Source organism: Amphiprion ocellaris, chromosome 1 (assembly GCF_022539595.1).
Source record: "Amphiprion ocellaris isolate individual 3 ecotype Okinawa chromosome 1, ASM2253959v1, whole genome shotgun sequence".
Taxonomy (NCBI): Eukaryota; Metazoa; Chordata; class Actinopteri; family Pomacentridae; genus Amphiprion; species Amphiprion ocellaris.
The window spans coordinates 1,477,501-1,491,124 of NC_072766.1; the positions used below are offsets into that span (position 1 = coordinate 1,477,501).

The window sequence follows — 13,624 nt, forward strand, 5'->3', positions numbered from 1 at the left end:
GTGGAAACCAAAACAGAAGTAAAAGTAAAGAAACAACATATTAATCCTGTATTCACATCTTCTTTCTGCTGCCCTCAATAAGCCTAAAATGAATCATTGCAGGTTTGTTTTCATTGTGTTGATGCTACTACCCTTTTTCTTGTTTATTTTTCCTTGATATTTGTCTATTTTTAATCATTTTGACTTAATATGAAAATCGTTTTCTTTAAAGAAGTGTTCTGTAGGTAGAATGTGCTCTGAAAAAGTTCAGAAAATGATTTTATTGTTATATATTTTTTTAAGAAACAGGATATGTGCAGCACTGAGGGCTCCACCTGTCCCACATCTGAAAGGACAGAAGCTAAAATCTGTCCAAAGCTAAACAAAGTTACCTAAAGTCTGGCACCTGGTCAGAAGTAAAATTCCATCCAGTCGTTGCACTTTTAACTCTCTCCTGGGTGGCTGCAGACTGGTCGTGACCCTTCGTGGCCTTATACAGACCATATGGTTCAAATTTAAACTGTGCTGAATATATTTTTCCCTGCTTCTCTATCAATCTTCCGCGTTGTCACACATGCACACGTCAGGTAGCCGAGAAGCGAAAGCTACCTTCCTAAATCAACTCCTTTCCCATTTATTCAACTGTAAAAACAAGTGATCTCATGTTTCGTCTGCCAGCCCTAAATTATATGAGGATCTTTGATGCCAAGTAGAGCAATGATATGCATGACTACTGATGGACCCCAGTTTTTGGCTCACTTTTGTAAGATTGCTTTCTTTAAAACAAAATTTCCAGTCGGGTTCTTGCTTTCAAAGACAGACGTGGATATCTTCCATCTGACTCAGCACTCACTAAGAATAGAACTTCAAATAAATATACTAAAGCTATATGGCATTCTTTGGAACTTTTACCACCGGAGGTCAAATCCTCACTTTTGTTGTTGCCAGATGTTTAAAATATTTGACTTCAAAGAGGACGAATTAAAGAATTCTGTGGAAAGCAAAGTGGCTAATCCAAACATAATCTTTTGTTTGACTGGAAGACAGATGAGAAATCTTGTTTGTTGCTTTTTCCTGTCTAAATTACAACATGATTAGTTATCTAAAGATGGCTTTGAGATAATTGAAACAACAAACCCGGCTGGCTGAAGGGCACAGAGGACAATAACTTCCTTGGCCTTGTTGCAAGATGTAGAAATAAATGGATGGCAGATCATATAATGAACAGATCAGTCCTTTTACTGGGAAACTAAGCTGTGCCAGATGGCATGGATATCTCTGCTAAACAGGACATACAGTACAGTAGGACTTTTTAACTAATGGTGTATGGGCTGTTTGGAATATGCTTCTTTTTCTAATAAAGCCTTTGTGCCTCCCAGCTTGTATGTATATATATATATATATATATATATATATATATATATTTACTCTACATGAACAACACGTGCATAGTGTAAAGACTTGTACATGTGCACGTCACATTATGTTTAAGTATCTGGATGATCAGGCGTTTTCTGGAACATTAACCCCTTCAGCAATAATCTAGTATTTCTGTCATAAAATGCTATGAGTGACTTCCAACACTCTAATCCATCCAAATGTTCTCCCTGAACCATGTGGGTCAAGAAAGAAAACAGCAGCTATATGGATAAAAGTAGGGTATTCTGTTTTTGTTTTAGTTGAGATTAAAGCGTTCTTGTGCCTCCATAAGGAAGTTTTCAGATTCTGCATCGAACCAATTCTCGTTAACACAATGTCTCTTAAACACTTTGAGGGAATTTCTTTAAATTTTGCACAAATGTTTGTTTGAATTCAAGGGTGAACTGATTAGATTTTGGTGATCAGACATCATTGTGTCTCCAGGTACGTCCCTTTCAAATCAGAAATGCCTGGAGGGAATTTCACTACGTCTGGCACCATCGTCTGCTTGGACTCAAGGATGAATCGATTAGAATTTGGCAACAGAGCTCACTGTGACCTCAGAAAACACATTTTTACCTAAAACCCTGGCCAGTATATCAACTATAGGATCTATTATTCAGTGTATAACCATTCAGCAGAGTAATGTAGTGGTGGCAGAACAGAACAGTTCACTGGACAGAGCTCTACATTAGGGACTAATGAAACCAAGCATAAACAAGCCTCAGCCAAATCTGAAAACCATTTGGGAGACTCAAAGGTCAACTTTTAAGGTTCTTCCACAGATGTAGAGTCCAGGATGCCCACTGCTGTTCTATTTGCGTTTGATCAGTAGATGGATGGAACAAGTGATAAACTGAACAAACTCAGAAGCAGCTCATGTTTTTTTTTCTCCAATGTGCTTCTGATTAAGTGATCATGTGAGTGCAGTGTAATGAGTAATTGGTGCAAGGACAGAGATTCAAAACTTTCTCCCATGATGCAGCAGTTATTCCCATAGCTTTTTCATGTCTTGATGTCTGGGAGGAGAAACAAGCTTTGAAAAGGAATGAAAGTTTTTTTCTGTCTTTTGTTGTGGCTAAACAGAGTTTTTGTTCACTGACCCTGTTTGTTGTACTTCAGTTTTTGAGATGAGCAGCAAGTCCTCTGTCTCTGGGAATCACCACTAAAGCTTGTGTCTATTCATCAACATCAGCGTCAAAGAATGTAGTCGCAAATGCTCATGTGTGAAACAATCTGAACTGTTCCTCTGGGACGACTGCCTTCACATATTTATTAAGTGGGAACCCAATGCATTCTGAAAGTAGCCAGACTGTGACGTTTGGTGTGAGATATATAACTTGCATCGGATATATTTGCTTTTCCCGTCTTCCATCAGAATCGTTTCGTCCTTGAAGGAGCGTTGGAAATCCATAATGGTGGCCAGAACGCTCGCTTTGGCTCGTCGCTCGCTCCCGTCCCAGATCTCAACGGCGATGGCTTCAACGACCTGGTGGTTGGTGCTCCGCTGGAAGACGACCACAAAGGAGCCATTTATGTCTTCTTTAGCCAGCACAACAGAATACTACGAAAATATAAGCAGGTAGGAGGTACAAACTGTTCAGTTAAAAGACAAGGCCAAGTCATTTGAATGGTTTTGTCTACTGACTATTTACATACATGTTGCTACAGGTCATTTTCTAAGGCATACACTATGTTTTTTATATGAAATAAGAACTTTCATGCATCCTCTGGTTTGTAATAATAAACTTTATTTCTGTAGCACCTTTCAAAAGTGGACATTGAGTTACACAAAGCATCAGAAAACATCAATAAAACCATAAGAGAAGACAATAAAACAATGGTAAAGACAGTGAAACCCTACAAAGAGCAATCACAGAGCATCAGAGAAGGAATAAGATGCTCTAAAAATGTCTCTGTGGGTTTTTAAAAGACTTTTGAACTGTGATAGTGATTTAACTGTTGTGAGAGTCAGGGGGCGCTTGTTCCAGACCACTGGGCTAAAATAGTGAAAGTCCATTTTGTTTTAAACCTTGAACAGTGGGACTTTTTACAGTAGTTAATTCTCACATCTCAGTGGAGAATATCCTGTCTGAAGGTCATGGATGTAGAGTGTAGCGATTTAAAAGTAATCAACAGAATCTTAAACTGGATTCTGGAATGAATGGGAAGCCGATGTAATTCTGCCCGGACTTGAGTTATGTGTGTTTATTGTGTATTTTAATAAAAACAAATCTTAGTACTTGGGACAGCTCACTTCTAGTTGATGTGTGAGGCGTTTATTTGTGGCTGAATCCACGCCGAGGTCAGCAGCAGTTAGAAAGTCCCGATGAGCTCCAACAAAACCCGACCAGGTGCAGGAGGCCAGGTAAAAACAAAGTAGAACAAAGCACAGCAACACTAAAGCAACTAATGAGGTCATAAAAGGCAGGTGTGCAGGTGATTGTGGGAAACATGTGACCTGTTGCAACGACTGGAACACACTGAGGAAAAACGTTGCTCAGTTTGACAATAAAGCCGCGCTCAGAGGAGTTATAAACCAGAACAGATTTTGGGTTGAATCACGTAGAAAGTGGGAAACATGGCAGATATTCTTTTGTCTCAACTCAGCCTTGCACACACCACAACATTAGGAAATCCTGGCATTCTCCAGGATTTTATTATTATTAGCGGTCACGGAGCAGTGCGCTGCCTCACATTACCTCATGGGGAAACGGATGGAAATGGAATGGAGAGTGGCGCACAACAACTTACTGTGACACTCACTTGGAAAAAACTACAGCAGGAGGCTAAACAAGTCTGGATAAGAAAATGTAAATATCCTAAAAATCCTCTTGAATATTACATTTAATTCTATCAGAGCAGCCCTTCCAGTTGAGGAGGTTTAATCCTGCATGTGTAGAACCCTCACATTAACAGAAATATCAGCTCCAGACCAGACTTCTGCTCAGATTGTCAGTAGGGGTGAAATCAGGATAAACCAGCTCAAACCTCCAGTAGAGTGAGTCTGGCTTCAGAAACTCTGCCTGTCAGGCATAAGAAATGGACAGAATGTGCAAAATAAATAAATGTGACAGGCTGAAGTGCTCCTGGAGGCAGCTGTGGGGTTTAAACTGTGGAATGCATCAGATTGATTGGCAGGAATGTAAAGTAGAATACTTGTAATAAAAATACAAAAACACAGACCGCACAAACTTTACAGAGACACAAAAACATTTTTAAAATATTGTTTATAGCACTTCAGAATCAGTTTTTAAAACATGAGGTGAGCCTACAGTACCACTGAGTGATTAGCAGCTTATTTTAGGATTTTTTGGTCTTGAAAAAAGTTATTCTAAATGTACTCTTATGACATTAATTTTGCACATGTGAGTTAGTAGCAGCGATGTCATTTCAAAGTCCAGCTGTTACGGTGATCCTTGTGCACTCTGATGAGCTCTTCTGTCTGTTTTTCAGAGGATAGCAGCAGCAGATTTAGCTCCAGGCCTACAGTACTTTGGCCGCAGTATCCATGGAACAATGGACATGAATGATGACGGTTTAGTGGACCTGGCAGTAGGTTCCCTCGGTGCTGCAGTTCTGCTTTGGTTAGTATTTCACCCACTAAATAATACTGTTGTCAAGAACACAAAAGGCTGTTTGGCAGGCTTAATGCTATATATGAACTTCATCAAAGATATTTCCTCTAATCCCAGCTGTGATATACAGCTTAAAGAAAAACATTTTAGCAAAAGAGACTTTTCTGGACAAATCACATTTTTTTTTCTCGGGTTTGCTTCATCTGTCACGTCTTTTCTGCCCTCACAGGTCACAGAGCGTCATCCGGATATATGCCACAGTCAGGTTTGAGCCCAGTAAGATCAACATCTTTGTGAAAGACTGTCAGAGAGCTGGCAAAGACGTGACCTGCATGTCAGCCATCGTATGTTTCAACATCACTGCCAGGACAGCCGTCCCTCCCACACAGGAAATTGGTAAGCCAGCAAAAATAATCCACTGCTGTGGAAGCGTCTCAGGGAAGTTTCCTACCACCTCCCAATGTCTGTGCCCGATGTTTTCGTCTCTCCGAAGTTAATAATAGATTAACTATAAGGTTAATAATAGATTAATCTATTAGTAAATGACAGCAGTCTACTTATTGCACAATCTGTCAAATCCGTAGATACTTGAGAGAAAAATAATATGCCTTTTAAATGTGGGACACTGATCTCATTTATATCTTGAGAGGAAAAGATGCTTGCGCTGCCAGCTGCCTCGTCTTTAACAGACCATTTTTACCGATACTCTGGAGTAGTGAGCTTTTCTCTTTTGGATCCATAGTCCCAGTGTAGTTCAGCTGTTTCACGGGATGAAATTCAACTGGTTTCTAATGAGAAAAGGCATTCGTCCTTCTGAATATATATCCTTCATGCCCTGGCTCCAGCGGGCTTTTCAGCATGCAGCTGCCCATAAAAACTGTGACCGCTCCTTCCATCCGAAGTGGCGCCAAAGCAAAATGTTTCTTCACTAGCAGTTAGAGATTTTGATCTCATTGTTGTTCCTCTGCCAAAGCTAATGCTGCTCCTTCAGAACCAGTACGTCTGAACCACACTGCTGCTCGAAAGGTTTCACAATCTAGTTCTGATTCATGGATCTTCTTCAAAAGAGAGTTGAACCTGCAGATTGTGCCACCAAAAGTAGCCTCCCTTGCATCTATGTGCTCACAGTTAGTTTTCATGTCAGGGTCCAGTTTCATGGGGCGTTGTGGGGAAGCAGAGGTGCATGGGAGCGTGTTCTGAGTTAACTTCCTGACCCTCTGACATCTTTATCAGATCTATCGGATGTGCCAAAACTCAGCGGAGGAAGAGCAGAGGGAGTTATCTTGTCTTCGGCGGTTGCATCCAGTGGAACACGTTTATTTGATTTTCCTCTCGTTGCCGTGTCTGGCTGCTAATGCAGGGCAGATGTGAGATCATTGTGGTCTGTTGCATAAAATGGATCTTTTTTTTTATTCAAGTTAATCTTATTCATGCAAAGATCAATTTACAGTGTTTGACAGTTGTGTTGTTAAACAGAAGCCAGCTGCTCATCCAACTATTTTTTAAATGCTGTTTTCAGGAATTTAAGGTATTTTAGTTTAACAGGTGTCGCTCCAGTCCAAGTTAGAGCTTCAACACAAAAAAGATTGAAAAGCTGAAAGTTACAAACTGCTTTTACAGGTAATACTGATTATTGCAAAGTGATGAAGAGGGGAGAAAAGGTTCCAGTTTACTGAGTTATCTGCAGCTCTTTTAATTCTCTAGTTGACCCCATAAGTTCAGTCTTACCAGATTTTTCCTCATGCCGTGAAAACACAAGGCAATAAATGGAAGCCTCTGAAACAGTGTGGTTTGGAAATGACTCAGTTCTGAAGCCAAAGGGTTTGGATTCCTGTATATGTTAGTCACACATTCATCATATGTTCAGAGTAAAGCTAATATTGCCTCGCTGCTACGGTGATGTCATTCACCACGGCCCGGCGCTGCCATTAGTCAGTCCGTCTGCACGAACCCAAGTAGGAGCAGAAGCACATCTATCTGACACAGATTCTGACACAAACAGGATCTCTCACAGTTTCACCAGAGAAGTGTAATTTCTTAATTCTTTCCCCGACCCTCCAGGGATCAAGTATAATGTTTCGATTGTGGAGAGGCGCTTCAATCCTCGGGCCGTCCTGGACAACCCCAGTAAGCTGCAGCCTCAGAACCTGACGCTGCTTCCTGGAGAAGAGACCTGCCGACACATCTACTTCCACGTCATGGTGAGACTCTGGAGTAAAAATGTCCCATATGAGGGAGTGACAAGTGTTTTCAGAGACAGCGGTAACTTGCCGTGAGAGACTTGGCTTCAGCTGGTGTTTGTTGGTTTAATTGTCTGGTTCAAACTGTGTTTACTTGTCGACAGTTCCTCTGAAGATGGATGAATCCATGGAACACTCGCTTTGTTCCACTCACACGGATGAAAAATATGTTTGCAACTTTAATTATTCCAAGTTTTCAATTACTTCACAAATGGATAGTTGTCTCAGCTTCATTTTCCATGTAAATGTTTTGCACTTGTGGTTGGACTGTACCATTTGCACCAGGGGGAGCAGCTTACAGGGAACTAGTAGCACAATCCTATTATAAAGTATACAGCACATTATTATTATCGGCTGCAGTGTTGAGCATTAATAAAATATTACAGACACTATACTTCTATATATCTATAATAATGATGTCTTTACATTCAGTTTATTTCTTCATTGATAGCCATGAAGTCACTCATTTATTTAGATGGCAGACATATCAAGATGAATGTCAGGTGCATGGATGGGGTCTGTTAGACAGATAGAAGATATCTGAAGGCTGCTACTGTTTATTCTGAACAGCGGCAGTAGTGAGTGATGTTCACATGCATCTCCCAACTCTCCCAAAACAGGAGGCTGATAAATTATTAGTATGTTTAGAAGTGCTGCATCAGCTACACTGGGTCTATAGATAGCAGCTGATGGTTCAGTCCGACTGCATGTAAACACACAGGAATGGAAAATTAGAATACTCAGTCATTTTATTTCTGGTTTGCTTTTATTAAATATTGAATTCTAAAGCAACAACCCAAACATCTATCCATCCATTATCTATACACCACTTAAACCTCCTGTCCTAGCTGACCTGAGGGTGAAGGCAGGGGACTCCTGGACAGGTAACAGTCTATCACAGGTTCACCTGGACAGGTAACAGTCTATCACAGGTTCACCTGGACAGGTAACAGTCTATCACAGGTTCACCTGGACAGGTAACAGTCTATCACAGGTTCACCTGGACATGTAACAGTCTATCACAGGTTCACCTGGACAGGTAACAGTCTATCACAGGTTCACCTGGACAGGTAACAGTCTATCACAGGGCTACATATACAGACAAACAATCACACTCACATTCACACCTACAGACAATTTAGAATCACCAGTGAACCACAGCATGTTTGTGGACTGCGGGAGGAAGCTGGAGAACCACTGATCCACTGTGCAGCCCACAACCCAAATGAATAATTAAAAATTGACCTAAAAGCAACAATCATTTGTGAAGTAGTGTGACTCGGTGTGTCTAGACTTCATGTGTCCTTTCAGACATCACGGTCTGTCATGTGTTTGGTGTTTAGGACCACAAAGTACATTAAATATTTAGTATGAAAATTATCCCTCATTCCCTCTTTACCTCTGTTAAGAGACTCTAATCGGCCGGTTAAGTTTCTTTAGGTGTAATAAACCTCAGATCTGTTTACTCATATTGCTGACCTACAACAAGCTGCCTGACTGTTAAAGACATTCACTGTATATAAGGAGGTTAAACCACTCAACATGTCTACTTGGATGGAAAACTTTTTCCAAGATCAGATTTTCCTCCCGGGGTCTCATTACAATACTTGCAAATTTGTGTCTTCTAACCCAGGGATTCTGGACACAATAATGTCAGCTTTCTCTTCTACACCATCAGCACCAACAGAAACCTTCATGCTGAAGATGGAAACTAATGCAGAGGATCTGGATCATGCAATAAGACGAGCCTCTCTAGTTCTATTGTTGGATCAGTCCTCATCCTCCTGCATGCAAATGTTGCATCAAAACAGTCCCTCCCATCACTCTTCTGCAGGAGCACCATCGCTGCATCCTGGGCTTAACGCCGCCGAGGATGACTGTGATTGGTTTAAAGAAATGCAAATAAGTTGTAGGGTTTGTCAGCACAGTGATTAGGAGGTGCAGTCAGGCCATTCTCCAGCACTGGCAGTCAGAATAGGTCTGGCTATAAAAGGCTGCTCTTAATGCAAAAAATATTCATAAAACTGTTTAAAAGATTTTAAAGCTTTTTTTCAATTATATTTTTCATTTGATTCATCTTGAAGATGCAAAATAAAATGTGACACAGCTCAGCTAGCTGATTGGATGGATGTGCAAATCTGAGAGGTTAAGAAAGTCTTTTATTCCAGCTGCTGCAAGATTTTACAATGCACAGAAATGACTTCAGGAAATGTGTGGTGTTATGTCTGTCATGATCTATCTGTCTGTCCGTCTGTCCATCTGTCCGTCCATCTATCTATCTATCTATCTGTCTGTCTGTCTGTCTGTCTGTCTGTCCGTCCGTCTGTCCATCTGTCTGTCCATCCATCTATCTATCTATCTGTCTGTCTGTCTGTCTGTCTGTCTGTTCGTCCGTCCGTCCGTCCGTCCGTCCGTCCGTCTGTCCGTCCCTCCATCCATCCATCCATCAGCATTGTGTGAAGGTTTAAATACTCTTTTGGATTTGTTTCTACTTTTTTCAGTTTAGTTCCAACAGAATAGCTGAATATTTGTAATTCTTGCTACAGAAACAGGTGAATTGTACCAAAAATGACCTCAATCAGCTTCTTCAGTCTTCAAACATCATTATTGATATTAGTCAGCCCTGCTGGTTAAATTCTAGACACACTGTTCTTTAAAATTAGATGCCTTTTAATCATTTCTGCAGCTATGCAATTATATAAACCCTTTAAAAATGAAAAATATTTGAGTGCCATACATAAAGTGACATGATAGAGTAAATCTTTGATGTCTCTTTGCTTTTTAACAGGAGACCACAGACTATGCCAGGCCCATAGTGTTCGCTGTACAAGTGGGGCTTCAGGATCCAGACAGCGAACCAGTTCTGGATGAAAGCTGGCCGACTGTTGTGAGGACGGAGGTGAGAGACGCTGACGGCGCTTCCTGCCTTAAATACACTGTGACGAGTCATCATCCGATTGGACTAATGTGTAAAAGGAAACTTTCTGACTGATAAGAATCTTGTCTTTTTGGAAAGCTGCCCTTCTGGAACGGCTGTGATGAGGACGACCGCTGTATTCCTGACCTGGCACTGCAGAGCATGACCGACCTGATGACTCCACAGTAGGTCCACACATGTTCACCTCAGAAACACACACTGCATTCACACACCAAGTCACATAAACCCAGTCCTTTATGATTTCTCTCTGCTTTGTCTTCCCTCCCAGTCACTTCTGTTCACATCCTGTTCAGTCTCGTGGTGTTTTCTGTCGCCATCAAAGTGAAGGCTGGACAGAGGAGTCTCAGCGGGTTCTGGAGGCAAACAGGAGGAGGATGGTGGTGGACATCCGACTGGAGAACAAAGGAGAGAACGCCTACCATGCTTGCCTCAACATCACCTACACACCCAACCTGAGCTTCTCCAGCCTCATAGTTAAGGTACGAGGACAGATGTTCTCAAAATGTTGAAGAAATTCTAACAGTCTCACATTTAATCAGCAGATGAGATCAATTCAGCATTTACTGTGCTCAAATAGAAATATTATTTTGGATTCAGGATAACTCTGACATCCAAATCGAGTGTTACATGGAGGACAAACTGAGAAATGAGAAGCTGTGCAATGTCAGCGCCCCGTTTATGAAGGCCAAGACTCAGGTGAGGAACGCTTTTTCTGCTTTACACTGAGATTTGGCTTCAGAAATGAACTCAACCACAAAGCTGACTTCACTGTAAGAAATAAACAAATCTAAATCAGTAAATATGAGGACATTATCCTTTTTATTTTAGAGATTTTTCCTGTATTTTTTAAACACACGAAAATAAATAAAATTGAATTGAAGTTTTAAACTGAGTATATTTTTAAATTTGATGCAATTAGCAAGAACTGACAGAAAAAGAAGGATTGGTTCTGTAATTTTACGTCGATTTGTTTGTTAAATGACAGCGGTATCTGGTTCCTCTGTCTGACAGAACATTGACCTGATATTACAGTTGATTTCACAGTTTTTACACATAAATATCTTTTATTAAACACTAAGAATCCCTAAATGTACACATGATCTCATTTGAAGTATTTGTTGTAATTGTTGTATGTATATATATATATATATATATATATATATATATATATATATATATATATATATATATATATATATATATATATATATATATATATACACAGATTCCTTAATATGATGCAAATCAGATCAGAATTGTTGCAGTTTTGACAGAAATAGAAATCAGAATTGATGTCTGCAGCCCCGTCTGAGTGATATTAGATCGTCTGAATGCTGCGACTCAGGGCTAAAAAACCATTGACATGGATCATGTTAAAAACTGGGTCCAAAGCACGTGATGCAGGTTTGAGATGACTGACACACCAGCGGTTCACGAAAGATCCACAAACCAACCAGGAGATCCCAGCTTAGTTCTGGTTGACGTTTTGACATGGAACTTCTCTTCTGTTTTTGGCTTTCTAACTATTTTATAGCAAATGTAAATATGAAGCAACTGTAATACACCATTTTGTTAATATTCCAAAAGTTTAGACAGCTTATCAGGACAAAACAACACATTCATGAAATAAAACTCTGTCTTCATTTCTGCCCTCTGAGGTTCCAGCTGTGACTGAACGTTATTTATAGTTCTGTGAGTGGAGGATGGCTCTCAGCAACACATTCTGATGCTGAAACATAAGACTTTGTGTAGATTCCCCGACCCGTCACAAGCTCGTAAATCTGAAGGCTTTAAAGCTCAAGTTGCTCTATGGTCCAAACAAAAAGGATCTATGTTGGTTTAGTTTGTCACAGAAATCAAAAAGGACACATTCACTTTGTGCTCGTAGTTTCTTTTACAAACTAAATTCAGAAGAATTCAGAATCCATCCATAGTTCGTTTTAAAAGTAGATCAGGCATCGTCACATTTTAGAAACCCTTTGTGCCACATTTTCTCTGGTCTGATGCCATTCAAAGATCCAGCCTCTAAATTTAGGGGCTGAAATATGCTTCCATTTCAAAATAACACATCGCCTAGCCAGCACAGTAGTGGAAAGTTTTTACATGGTGCCAGAGAGAAAATGGGAGATTTTAACACGGATTTAAGTCTAACAAGCTTTAAAAACGGGAACGTTAACTTCTGTGTTACTTCAGTGAAATAAACTGTACCTTTCCTCTTGTTGGGATCAAAACTCCTCCTACATGAAGACACTTTCTAGTAAATCTGATGTGTCTGGATTTAACCTCAGCAGTGTCAGAAGGAGGACACGCTGTGGAAACCTACATTTTGAGACATATGTGAGCTTTTTCTGTCACTCTAACTGTAACTTTCCATGTTTCTGAAAGCATTTTTTAAACATTAAATATCTCCAATTTTTAAATAAAGGTCAGTCAAGCAATACCTTCTCTTTTACTGCACTATAAAAAACTTCCCATTTAGTTGTTATTGTATTTTTAAGAAGATGCATCTTAGCAACAGGGTAAACAGAGAAACCTTCCTCTTCTGTCGGTTTCATCCTGATCTCCAGGTGAGACTGACTCCTGTCATCTGGTCCTGATTCCCACGTTCAGATCTACTTTAATGTCACCAGCATTTATGAGTCTCTGCACTTTCCAGAGTATTTTACAGCAAGGCCTTACATTTTATTGTTAAGAGGGTGATGTTTGAAGAAGCTTTGATAGGGATGACACTGATCGTACATCACAATTAAAAGCTATTAGAGAGTTGTTTTCAATGTTTTCCATTGACACTGATGGGTAGAGGAGCACTGAGAGGAGAAAGGTGACTGAAAGAGCTCATAGAATATCCTGACCACATTTTGTCATTATCGCAAACAATGCTCCTCTCCAGGGCAACGGAAATATCACCACATTTCTCAGTAATGCTGAACCAGGAGGACCCTTTAAAAAACTCACTGAGTGATTCATACCCACTCATTCAGCCTGAACAGCATCCAGAGCCACAGATCTGCTCTGGTCGAGAGCCTTTTAAAAATGTGGCAAAGAGTTAAACAAGACTGATTGTGCTCCGGGGCCACTGCCAAACCAGCACAAACCACGGTTTAGCTGAAGGATAGTAGGAACTTTTAGTAGCAGCCTTTTAAAATAGCCACTTATCGCTCTTGTTTCTGCCTTTGACCTGTGTAGAACCAGCATGTACTGAAAGTTTACTACCGCTGTCATATAGGTGATGACAAATGTGTTTTTTTGTGTAGAGAGAGAGACTGCTAATTGCTGGCATTAGTTGTTGAGGACTGACTGAATGTGGTTGAAGGACAGACAGAATCAAACGAGGAAGACGAGCATCATTCTCCGTCTGAATGTTCCTCCAACCACGGACTATTACGTACATGTGTGTGTTTCTGCTCTGTTCTTCTCCACAAACATCAGTCAATTATTTAGAAAAGAGGATAAAGATTCTTTTCTAGGAT

The 13,624-nt window shown here is 40.3% G+C and overlaps 1 protein-coding gene across 3 annotated transcripts in view; it reads left to right on the top strand.

Annotated features, from left to right (window-relative positions):
• itga11a (integrin, alpha 11a) overlaps nt 1-13,624 on the top strand; it is a 101,861-nt gene that overhangs the window by 72,488 nt on the left and 15,749 nt on the right. For all 3 annotated transcript variants that reach the window (XM_023279279.3, XM_055012004.1, XM_035952392.2), the window contains 8 exons: nt 2,777-2,980; nt 4,855-4,985; nt 5,206-5,372; nt 7,038-7,177; nt 10,005-10,115; nt 10,233-10,318; nt 10,423-10,633; nt 10,752-10,850. In XM_023279279.3, coding sequence (XP_023135047.1) covers nt 2,777-2,980; nt 4,855-4,985; nt 5,206-5,372; nt 7,038-7,177; nt 10,005-10,115; nt 10,233-10,318; nt 10,423-10,633; nt 10,752-10,850 — 1,149 coding nt within the window. The remainder of the gene's footprint in view (nt 1-2,776; nt 2,981-4,854; nt 4,986-5,205; nt 5,373-7,037; nt 7,178-10,004; nt 10,116-10,232; nt 10,319-10,422; nt 10,634-10,751; nt 10,851-13,624) is intronic.